The sequence below is a fragment of the Lepisosteus oculatus genome, chromosome 11 (genome assembly GCF_040954835.1).
Source record: "Lepisosteus oculatus isolate fLepOcu1 chromosome 11, fLepOcu1.hap2, whole genome shotgun sequence".
Classification (NCBI taxonomy): Eukaryota; Metazoa; Chordata; class Actinopteri; order Semionotiformes; family Lepisosteidae; genus Lepisosteus; species Lepisosteus oculatus.
In genome coordinates this window covers 14,155,116-14,167,201 of record NC_090706.1, presented here as the reverse complement: position 1 = coordinate 14,167,201, position 12,086 = coordinate 14,155,116, and the positions used below count along the sequence as shown (strand labels likewise).

The following is a 12,086-nucleotide window of genomic DNA, read 5'->3' as shown; positions in this document are numbered from 1 at the left end:
CATATCATTAATTAAAGAGATGGGGCGCTCCTAAATGAGCTGTGTGCTGGCCCCGAGACAGAGGCAGAGGGAGGAGGGGGACAGAAGAGAGACTGAAGGGGAAAGGAGAGAGGGAAAGAGAGATCGACAGACACGCAGAGAGGGCAGGGAGCGCGTCACACCTCACAACGCAAACAAACACCTTCCCACAACAACACTGCAGCCAAGGGAAACACTCAAATAAAGGCTTCAGGCCACTGGTCCTCTTGGTGCTGCTTCTGTATAAGTCCCCTGCAGCTGGTAAGCACTGGCATGGATCAGTCTGCTGTCTACGGGGAGTCCGATTGAAGACAAGCCCAAGCCTGTGGTTCACTAGTTCCAGAATCTCACATGTGATGAAGTTAAAACTATCTTTGTGGAAACAGACTCACCCGAGGAAAAGTTTATACCACAATGCGCAACTGCCACAAATCTGCCTCCGTGTGTATATGGAGAGACCCCACAAGCTCCTACAGAACTCAGCCCATCATAATGGGAGGAAGCCGTAACTAACTGCGGGTCAGAGCCCCCCCAACAGCTCTGCCGTTTTCTGAGCCTGCTGCTGTTCAGGCTGGGCGCTAGGCAGATGCATCCCTTCAACAGGGTACGTAGAGAAACTCGTCCCCGTGCTGCTCTGAAGACAAAGCAGCGAAGGTGAAGGATAAATACCACGCAAATAATGGAACAGGACGCGGTGGCGATACGGACAGCGACGGCCACCGTGTGGCCCACACAGACACCCGCGCGGGGCCAGAGCAGGGGCAGCAGGTGACCCCAGTCGAGGGCTCTGTGTCGCAGGGGGAAGGGGTGAAGCTGTCAGGGCCGCGCGCGCGTGTGTGGGGGGTATCAGCTGGCTGCCAGTCCAGCTGCGATCAGACAGAGAGCAATTACTGCAGCTCCCAGGTCCTCATCAATCACAGCGCGCTCCCTCACGCCACCTGGAGAGAGAGAGAGAGAGCGAGCGCCGGGAGAGGGGAAAACCCAGGACAGGGAGAGACGGGGGAATGAGGGACGTGGCAGAGCTGGGCTTCGGGACAGGCAGCGGGGCGCGGTGCTGTGTTGGGGTGGACCGCACATGCCTGCACTGGGAGGGTGCACCACACTGCCACCGCCGCCGCCATCCTGCCCCCAGCACGCGCTGGGAGGGAGGGTGCTACATCACCAGCTGCGCTCCTCGCTGCGCACAATTAATCACAGAGATGACGAGAGCTGCACCCCCCCATTCACACTCGTTACCATAATTTACAGGCTTTACTAATTAAACGCTGCTTAATAGAGAGACCACTTCAGCACAGCTTGATTTAAACATCTTCATGGTTTGCATTTCCTCCTCAGCTTCAGCGGCGAAGTGACTCGAGGAAGCGAATCTCCCAGCAGTCCAACGAGCCTTACGGAACAGACTTATCCCAAGCTGGACTGGACACCAGCACCTCCCGCTCCCAGAGTTCCCCAGTCCCGACCAGACCCCCGTGCTCCTCACACCAAGTCTTTCTCCAGACCAAGCTGGACACAAGACACTCTCCGCGCCCAGAGTTCCCAAGTCCAGACTGGACACCAGACCCTCCCGAGACCGTACGGAGAGATTCTCATCAGATGGGCCAAAGTTATTTCACGCTCGACTAAGGGGATCAAGTGCAGAGGCCTCGGGATGCCCTCCATGCGGGAACAGCTGTCCTGCAGGAGGTCCAGAACGAACCCCAGTTCAGCAACACTATCGGCACACCTGGTCCATGAGCTCCGAGCACCAGAACACACAAGGACCCTGCTCCACACACCAGCACACAGAACATACAGCACTATACTGGAGTGGGGGGACCCGACACATATTCAAAGTCCTCAAAGGCACCGACAAAGTCAACCCAGAAGACTTCATCAGAACCAACAGGGAGCCATGAGGCACTTCTTTGTACCAGGGGTTGTGGGAAAATGGAACAAGCTACCCAGCCGTGCTGCTGAAGCTGAAACCTCGCGTCTTTCAGGGAACAACAAAATGGGACCCTTGGATCAACTGGGTACTAAAAAGCCAAACGAGCAGGGCAGGCCGCATGGCCTGATCTTGACCTTGTCAAATCACAGAGAAGGACAAAGATTGCGCGCCAGAGGCACGGACTGAATACAACTGCATACCTCCCCATACCAGAGACGGAGGAGAAACAAGAAGCAGAAGAGGAGAGGAGAGAGAGCGAACAGACCTGGCACATGCAGGGAGACTTCCTTCACAATGAAAACAATCCAACAAACTGATCCCTGAGGAATTCACAACCCCCTCCCCCTCTCCTCCACACTCCGCCATTAACATATCAAAGCACCAGGCCCTGCTCCGCCTGTTCTGCAGGAGGGTCAGGAGGAGAGAGAGAGAGAGACACACAGGGAGAGCGGGGGGGAGGAAGAGGAGTAATGACAAGAGGGTCAGGAGGAGGAGGCCGACCAGGCCTGCAGCGGACTGCAATGATCAGTTCACATACAAGAATTCCCGCAACTCGAGACTGCAATTATGGACATACCCAAAGCGTAAAAGCACTAGGGCAACAATCTCAATATCTTTTTAAACAACAATCTACCCTTTTCATAAGACTACTTGCTCCCTCCCTCTGTCCCTCTCCCTTTTCCTCTGCTCTCTCTCCCTCTCCGTCTCAGGGGCTCGAAGGCAAAACGTAAAAAATCAAAGTGAATGACATTAGGTAAATAAGACAGCTCGTTGCCAGGGTAACTGAACCCCCCTCCTGACCCCCCCACACCCCCCTTCCTTCCGTCCCCAGCCAATCAGAGCCCAGCGTGAGAGGCTGACTGACAGATCGCCATGACAGCCGGCAGAGGCTGCCTTTCACAGCACATCCCATCAATACTGAGAGAGAGAGAGGGAGAGGAGAGTGTCCATGTTCAGAGACAATGAGAGAAGTCTATGTGGTCTTGGGGGAGAGGTAGCGAGTCGAGAGTGAAGCTGAAGTTAGGAAAGAGATCAAATATAATCTTGGCTAATAACTAACAGGGGTATGATTACAATATATGTAACTGATCCAGCTCACAGTAAAGTCAGTCCAGTCCAGTATAGCCTGGAGAGTCTCAGACGGCTCTGTCAGTGCGAGTCTGATTATAATCTCAGTAACTAATCCAGATCACAGTAAAGTCAGCCCAGTACAGCCTGGAGAGTCTCAGACTGCTCTGTCAGAGTCCGTGTGAATCTGATTATAATCTCAGTTGATAACTAATCTACCTCACAGTAAAGTCAGTCCAGTCTGGAGACTTTCAGACTGCTCCGTCAGTGTGAGTCCGACTATAATCTCTAATAATTAATCTAGCTCACAGAAACTCAACCCAAAGATCTTGCCATTTAAATGGTGGACAAAACACAGTAATACTCATCTTCTATAGCCATATGTGTTCTTCTACAACCTGAATGCTACAAATAACACTAATAACACAAAAGTCAAACAGCACTAAAACTACAAATCACATTAAAACCAGAATGATAGTCAGTGCCCAACAAGAGGTGGAATAACTATTTTCTACAGAAACACTGAGAAAAACAATACAGGACATCGTCCAAGAACTGCAACAGCACATCGACCCAGAACCAGACAATCGGTGACCTAGCCGTTTCATCCGTCACCCAGTCAAACTGTAAAAAGCCCAAAGGCGCCACAAAACCAATCCATCGACCCAAGTGACCCACGGGTCAGCCCGCTGGTCGATTCACGAGCCCCGCAGGGTCCAGCGGCTGCCCGGAACCGCTCCAGTTTTACCTGCCCAGCTCGGCCGCCACCCGCCTCACCTGTCTTCTCCTTGATCTCGCACAGCACGCTGAAGAGGGCCGGCTTCATCCTGTGGCAGTTCAGCGCGTGCTTCCTGCAGAGGGGGGGGGAGAGAGAGAGAGGGGCCGGCGTCAGAAACGAGAACCCGTGCTCCAGCACGACGCGCGGAGGACCCGCGGCCCCTCCGACCGAGACCCATGAGCCTCTCCGAGCTCCCGACGAGGACTGGAGGCGGCAGGACTTAAAAACGGAGGCACGTCGGGGACCGGAAATGGCCCAGTCCCACACGTCAGCAGACGGCGCGTTGTGCAAACGCACAAACTGCACGCTGCCGGGATAGTGGGTCGGCTGTTTGAGATCATGCAGTTCTTTATGTGACGGATTGCTTCATGAAGAGCTGAGCCACAGGGACACCCATCAGGCCCCGGCAGCGATGTGACCCGCTCCAGGTTTGCTCCGGCTCTCACACAGACACTCCCCACGCGAGGTTCCAGGTAAGCCAAAACCCACCTTGCTTTGAATAAACATGCCCCACCCCCAGCCGAAAATTTCACCTGAGCTTCCTACTCCTGCAGCTCGCACAAGCGGGGGGGTGGGTCGGACTGCTGCCCAGTGGGAGCCGGGTTTGACCCCCCTGTAACCCCTAGCGCCCTCCGCACCTCGCGAAGGGTGTGCAGGCCTGCTGCCAGTACCATGTAGCTACTCCGCGGAGCAAGTGGGGAGGGGGAGAGAGGGGGGGAGGAGGAAAGGGGGGGGCTTATTTTACTGACCTGTGCTGGAAGTTGAGTGGCAGGTCAGTTCCTGCCGTGCCCCCCCCTGCGACCCCTCCCTCTCCTGGGGCAGTACGGTCCTCTCCTGCCCCCCAGCGGGGTCGCTCGTCACGCCAGGATCTGAGGACACAGCGCGCACGCATCAGCAACCACAACACGACCCCAACCTCCTGCCCCCCGCGAAACGCTACACGCACCCGCAGAGGCCAACACTGGCTCGTAGTCGAACTCCTGCTGTTTAGCAAGCCTGATCCACACCGGGTTTTGTGACTAGACTCAAGGGCTCTAGTATGGGGGGCATCAGGCGCTAGAGAGATGAGCCTCACGGTGAGTAAACCTGCACAGCTAGACCGCCTGCCCAGAGCGATCGAGAGTCGCCCTGCTGGTGAAGCCTGGAGAAGATCAGACTGCTAAACAACAGGAATCTGAGCCCGTCTCTGCCTCCTCCTTTACTGACCAGTCCTTCGAAGTCTGCCAGTTCTAAGAATGGAAGACCCTGACTCCAACTGAGGAATCAAGAACAGGGACTGAATAAGACCACAGCCTAGGCTCTCCCAAGGACAACAAGATGCCCACAGGGAGGACCCTGACCTCTGCAGCGAAGCAGGTTCACGTTAACAGCCAGGCAATGGTGCAGTAGAACACCAATGGTGCACAGCTGGGGAAAAAAAGGGCTGAGACACTCCAACATCACAGAAAACCAATGGACCTCTAGCTGCATAGCAGTTTGAGCCATTTCGAGTTTTACAGCATCAAAGAGCACCGTTAAAAACTGTAGAACTGATGTAGAAAATTATATTGACACGCAATAACTGTTTTGGCTTTAATATTGGTGACATGAGCTGGTAATACGATTACATTTACAACAATGCTCGATACTACTGACCATACTGCACAAGGACTAGAAGAGTCCAGAGCCCTGTGACTGGGCTGTGTCAGTGTCCTGGACTCCACAGGGACTAGAAGAGTCCAGAGCCCTGTGACTGGGCTGTGTCAGTGTCCTGGACTCCACAGGGACTAGAAGAGTCCAGAGCCCTGTGACTGGGCTGTGTCAGTGTACTGGACTCCACAGGGACTAGAAGAGTCCAGAGCCCTGTGACTGGGCTGTGTCAGTGTCCTGGACTCCACAGGGACTAGAAGAGTCTAGAGCATGTGACTGGGCTGTGTCAGTGTCCTGGACTCCACAGGGACTAGAAGAGTCCAGAGACCTGTGACTGGGCTGTGTCAGTGTACTGGACTCCACAGGGACTAGAAGAGTCCAGAGCCCTGTGACTGGGCTGTGTCAGTGTCCTGGACTCCACAGGGACTAGAAGAGTCCAGAGCCCTGTGACTGGGCTGTGTCAGTGTCCTGGACTCCACATGGACTAGAAGAGTCTAGAGCTTGTGACTGGGCTGTGTCAGTGTCCTGGACTCCACAGGGACTAGAAGAGTCCAGAGCCCTGTGACTGGGCTGTGTCAGTGTCCTGGACTCCACAGGGACTAGAAGAGTCCAGAGCCCTGTGACTGGGCTGTGTCAGTGTCCTGGACTCCACAGGGACTAGAAGAGTCCAGAGCCCTGTGACTGGGCTGTGTCAGTGTCCTGGACTCCACAGGGACTAGAAGAGTCCAGAGCCCTGTGACTGGGCTGTGTCAGTGTTCTGGACTCCACAGGGACTAGAAGAGTCTAGAGCCCTGTGACTGGGCTGTGTCAGTGTACTGGACTCCACAGGGACTAGAAGAGACCAGAGCCCTGTGACTGGGCTGTGTCAGTGTACTGGACTCCACAGGGACTAGAAGAGTCCAGAGCCCTGTGACTGGGCTGTGTCAGTGTCCTGGACTCCACAGGGACTAGAAGAGTCTAGAGCCCTGTGACTGGGCTGTGTCAGTGTCCTGGACTCCACAGGGACTAGAAGAGTATAGAGCCTGTGACTGGGCTGTGTCAGTGTCCTGGACTCCACAGGGACTAGGAGTCTAGAGCCCTGTGACTGGGCTGTGTCAGTGTACTGGACTCCACAGGGACTAGAAGAGTCCAGAGCCCTGTGACTGGGCTGTGTCAGTGTCCTGGACTCCACAGGGACTAGAAGAGTCCAGAGCCCCGTGACTGGGCTGTGTCAGTGTCCTGGACTCCACAGGGACTAGAAGAGTCTAGAGCCCTGTGACTGGGCTGTGTCAGTGTCCTGGACTCCACAGGGACTAGAAGAGTCCAGAGCCCTGTGACTGGGCTGTGTCAGTGTCCTGGACTCCACAGGGACTAGAAGAGTCTAGAGCCCTGTGACTGGGCTGTGTCAGTGTCCTGGACTCCACAGGGACTAGAAGAGTCCAGAGCCCCGTGACTGGGCTGTGTCAGTGTCCTGGACTCCACAGGGACTAGAAGAGTCCAGAGCCCCGTGACTGGGGTGTGTCAGTGTCCTGGACTCCACAGGGACTAGAAGAGTATAGAGCCTGTGACTGGGCTGTGTCAGTGTCCTGGACTCCACAGGGACTAGGAGTCTAGAGCTCTGTGACTGGGCTTTGTCAGTGTCCTGGACTCCACAGGGACTAGAAGAGTCCAGAGCCCCGTGACTGGGCTGTGTCAGTGTCCTGGACAAACAGGACTTGCAGAGCAATAGATGCAGACAGAGAAAAAGAGACGACACAGACTTTGAGATGCAGATGTAGTACCAAGATAAGAGGGCTCCCGTGTGGGCACAGCTGCCGTGTGACACCGCGTCAAGGCTCAAGACTGTCATGTGATCGCACTGTGGGAAACTAAAGCACCCAGAAGCCATTCCCTGCCTGCCCAGCTGGGCGCCAGCTCTGCGGCTTCACAGCAGCTAGCCTGGAAATCACAGCCTGGGGTGTCCCAGACACAGAGCTCTCACAAACACACCAACTGACAGATCCACACGCAGGACGCAGAATAATAAGGCAACCAGATTAGACTCCCAGCACACAGCTGCCAGAGCTGTTCCAGGTTTCACGAACACAGGTATGTTGGCACTGATAGAGCAGAAGAGCACTTTAAACAAAGGTTTCTTAATTTAGCTCCTTGGCTTCTGCAATTCGAAGCTGAAGAGCTAACAACATGCGATCCCCAGCCCCCAGGCGCCCATTTCCACACACAGCTGCAGCTGAGAAAACCCAGTGCAGATCAGACTGCTGTACACTGGGAGTCTGACCTTTCTCAGTACATACTGGTCTCTCTGCAATGAGCAGACCAAGCCAAGCCACACAACTACTTCCAGAACTGGGAGCAGCAGACAGAACCCAAAGCACGCGCACCTAGGTCAGGACGTGTGCCGTGTTCCTTGGAGAGTGGAGCTCAAGCCACCTGCTGTCGTTGAGCAAAAGGAGATTTGCTAGGATGAGAAGCCGATCTCTTTTAAGAAAAGGCTGGATGAGATTCTGGGAGCTCGATGAGCCCAGAGCCCACACCAGTTTGGGACTGCTTTAATGTCCCGAAGCTCCAAAACAGCATCCCGGGATCCGAGATGCTACCGGGCAACCCGTAGAACAGGTGGTGGCCCAAACAGGAGGAGACCTGTAAATCCGCGGATATCTGCGCCCCACTGTTTTCAGCCTCGGCACAGTTCTCCAGCAGCAAAATCAACAGCAGGAGGCGCTCGCTCCAGGACTGGCTTGGGGCCCTAGGAGGCCCCTCAGCGACAGGTAACCCCAGTCCGGTCTCATTTTCCGCACAGCCAGCCGCCCTGCTACCGGATGAAGGTCTCAAAGATGTGGACAGCTTTTCGGGGTGGGCGAGGTGGGGGGTCACACATGGGGCCTGACGGGACGAGGATCCTAGAGGGTCCGGCGACCGTGCTGCACCGACCGGGCGGAACCGAAGGCGGGTCGCCGTGGGGTCGAGGGGACCCCCACACACCGAGAACTACCACCAAGCCACCGTCGTTATCCCAGAAGCCCGGTAACCAAAGAGACCGGGCCGAGACTACGAGGACTTCCAGGGCCCCACTGCGAGCTACAAGCAGGGGAAAGAAAAGAAATCCACTCCTCTCATTTCTCCGGCTGAGACTCTCAACGTCAATTATAATTTCCTTGCCCCTCCTACCCCAGCCGTGCTTGAGGCCCAGAGCTCCTTAATGGAAACTCAATTTGCGGGCAGCTGCAAAGCCACACTTATTTATCGGAGAATTGATTGGGTCCGGTTGGCCACACATCAGGATGAGCAGCGCAGAGGAGCGATACAGAGCGATAGGAAACAAATGAATAAATTAAGAATGGGACCCAGCTGGTCAAACGGCGCTTTTTAATAAATTAGACCAAACTGCCAGGGAGGGGGGGCTTTAATATACTAATAATACAAACCACTGGACACAAAACTTGCATAAAAGGAGCGTATTTTTCCCAGAATATCGAACTGTACTTTTCTGTCAGCATCCAGACATTAATTAAACCTCTTAATCAGAAATGCTGAGAAGAAAAGTCTCACACCAGAACTGAACGCGTGTGCGGGTAGGCAATACAACCCGCCACAGGTTCTGACCGAAACGGACCGGTACCTCAGGGCTGCTCATCGCCCGGTACCACGGCGCCACCCTCAACCTTTTCTCTCAGGTGGGCTTCACAGCGAGGAAAGCGCTTTTATTTCCGGAGACGGTTGCCATGAGAAATGTTCCCGTTTTCTGTCCCGCTTGCAGTTTTCCAAACGGCGGTCCCGGGCCAGCCCACTGACACGAACCCCACTACCTCACCTCACCCGCCAGTGACCTCCGGGTCTTACTTTTCCGAGAGACATTGTCCCCCAGAGTCTTTACCGGACGTTCAGAAACGTCTTCAAACCCGGAGAGCGATCTTGGGCGCGAGAGAGAAACAAAACCCAGTTTTGACCGGTGGGAAACGGGCTTCGCCCCTAAAACCCAGAATAGTTGTTCGCGAAAAGTCTGGTAACCCCCCCCCACACACACACAAACACACAACCTGTGGATAAACTCGCATCCCAGTGCTGTCGGGGCCCCCCACACCCGCCGCAGAGTCCCGAGACGGGGGGCCTCGAGCTCGGGGGCGCGACGTCACAGCGCTCTGCACCGCGGCCCCGCGCGGGGGACCCCACTCAATTAAGGCCGCCAGCAGGAGGGCTTTCTGCTCTTGGGGTGACCTGGACAACACGTGCCGAACAGCAGCCCGCGGGATGAGGGCTGCACAGCCCACTCGAGACCCCCTCCACACGCGGGGGGGTGCCCCCCGAGTTCAAAACCCACCCGAGAGCTGCACGAGGACACACGGATCGCCCCCTGTGCACGCCCCCACCCCATGTCACGGACTCGGGGGAGAGTGGGTAACCCTAAGCACTAGCGCATTGGGCGGCAAGGCTTCCCACGGGAGTGAGGAACACTAAACACTCTCGAGTGGCACCTCTCTCCCGAACCCCCAGTAGCCAACCTCCGAGATAGGCGTCCGCGAGCGAGCGGGGCACCAGCCACGTCGCGCGTGTGAACAAGGGGGCTGACCCGCGCGCACCACCCCGGGGCAGGGACACGGGCCGGGGGGGTAACAGCAGCAGGAGAGTGGGGGTCCGTCCGCCGTCTTCCCCAGCGCCCTGTGCGCGTTCACGCCGCCTCCCCCCCCCCACCACCAGGCACAGCCACCTCGGCCACAGCGCGGACCAGCCTCCGCGAGCTGCCACGAGCCGCAGCGCCTCAAGCGCGCGGGGCTCCACTCGCGTCCGCGTGCAGCACACCACCGCCCCCCCCCACTCCCAACCCCGGCTCGGCGCTTTGTCTCGGCTCTCAATACCCCCCTCCCTCCTCCTCCTCCTCCTCCCCGCCCTCGCCCCTCACTCCTCTCCCGGCGTCTGCGGCCGCCTCACCTGGCCTGCGCCTCGTCCAGGCTCTCGTCGGTGATGGCCATGATCTGCTGGAGGATGTCGCCGATGTCCTGCTGGGGCTGCCCCAGCGCCTGCTGCTTGCGCACCGAGTCGGGGTCCCCGACGTCGGTCTGCTGTAGTCCGCTCAGACCGGAGAGACCCGTCAGCATGCGGGTCTGGTCATCCATCTTTCCGAGAGCGGGCTCGCCGTCTTTCTCGGGGAGCGGGGCTGGTGGTGTGGAGAGCCGAGACGGTGGCGGTGGGTTTGTAAATATCTCACTCTCTCTCTCCCTGCACACACGGGGCTCTCGACCCGAGGAAAACTCAATCCGCTCGCTTAGAAAAAGAAATCTCGGACTTGGGAGGAAAAAAACATATATGTATTTACATATACGGGCTCTACAAAACACGGAGTGGAAGTTATTACCGATGCACGCGTTGGCCCATCAAATACGGCAAGTATCCCCTAGTTTCGGAGCGGCAAGAAACAATAACCCGTCTCCGAAACGACAAGAAAAAAAAAACAACAACATAAAAGCTTTAAAAAAAAAAACCGAAAAGGCCACACCGACGCCGGGCAGAGCTACATCCAGTCCGGGAGCCGCGGCGATCAGAGAGCCCTGGCGGCGCACGGCATTGTTCCCGACGACGGAGAGCAGCCCGAGACGCAGGATCGCATAGCGCGCTGTCGCGAGGGGTGAAGCCCTGGGCAGAGACGCGCGCACAGACCTCGAGACGCCGTGTCGGCTCGCGGCAGCCAGGAGAAGCGAGAATGGAAGCGACGCAGAACTAGTGGGGGGTTTTTCTCTCGTTTTTTTTTTTTTGTCCGGAGTTCAAACCCAAGACGAGAGAAACGCACCCCGAGAATTCAGACGGAACGGGTCCGCTCTCCAGGAAAAAAAAAAACACAACAAACAGAAAGAGACGGGGGGGGTTGTCGGGAGATCTTCCGAACAGAACAACAGAAGATGGGGAACGTGTAAGAGAAAAATCCCGAGTCTCCAACCTCCCTTTCCGTCCAAAGTCGGGAACACGACCCCGTGCGGCGCTCCCGTCTTTCCTCGCCGCTCCCGCCGTGCGCGACCGGGTCGCCGTGTACCAAACTCCACACTTGGATAATAAACTAGTTGTAAAAACGCGACGCGACCGCAGAGCCCAGCGTGTCGCTCGCGCCTCTCCACTCTCCTCCACGCGCAAACCAACCACCACGGCGGAGGGGGGGGGAGGACCGAGGGAGAGAGGTGGGGGGCGGCAAAAAAATAAAAAAGAGAGAGAGAGAAACTCGATACAAAAGCCCGGTCTGTTCGGGCCCTCCGAGCAGCCGAGGCGAGCTGTCTTGCTGGTGTGCCTTTCTTCTCTCCTCCCCCCCACTCCCCGCACGCCACGGCAGTCTCGCGCACTCAGACTCCGTACTCGCCGTTACGTCATCCGCCGGGGGGGGCTGTGATACCGCAGCCGTCCGCTAGGGGGAGCGCTACCCGTGCAAGGCTGCGTGTATAGGACGTGTGCGAGTACCTCTCGTGGTTCTGCTTTTACACCTTTTTTTTGTGTGTTTTTAGTGTAGTGTAGACGACTCCTGCCCCGCCCCCGCCGCACAAGCACAATATTAATCGCACGGGTGTGGTGCCCCCCGACAGGTCACGAAGCAGTCAGGAGGCCCGATCGCCTGGACGACCCGCTCTGCTGTATCTATGCGCTCTTTCCCGGCTGCGAGCTCGCTGGGGTCTTTCTTGGACAGCGAGACGCCACGGGCCCGCCCCCCGC

The 12,086-nt window shown here is 56.7% G+C and overlaps 1 protein-coding gene across 3 annotated transcripts in view; it reads right to left on the bottom strand.

The window, feature by feature from the left end:
• pbx4 (pre-B-cell leukemia transcription factor 4) overlaps nt 1–11,884 on the bottom strand; it is a 29,426-nt gene extending 17,542 nt beyond the window's left edge. Inside the window, exons 1-3 of one of the 3 annotated variants that reach the window (XM_069195720.1) lie at nt 10,326–11,884; nt 4,541–4,660; nt 3,791–3,864 (exon numbers count right to left, since the gene is read on the bottom strand). In XM_069195720.1, coding sequence (XP_069051821.1) covers nt 3,791–3,864; nt 4,541–4,660; nt 10,326–10,510 — 379 coding nt within the window. In that variant the 5' untranslated portion in view covers nt 10,511–11,884. The remainder of the gene's footprint in view (nt 1–3,790; nt 3,865–4,540; nt 4,661–10,325) is intronic. The other 2 variants (XM_069195719.1, XM_069195721.1) reach the window with 2 other exon arrangements.
• Between the last annotated feature and the right edge of the window lie 202 nt (nt 11,885–12,086).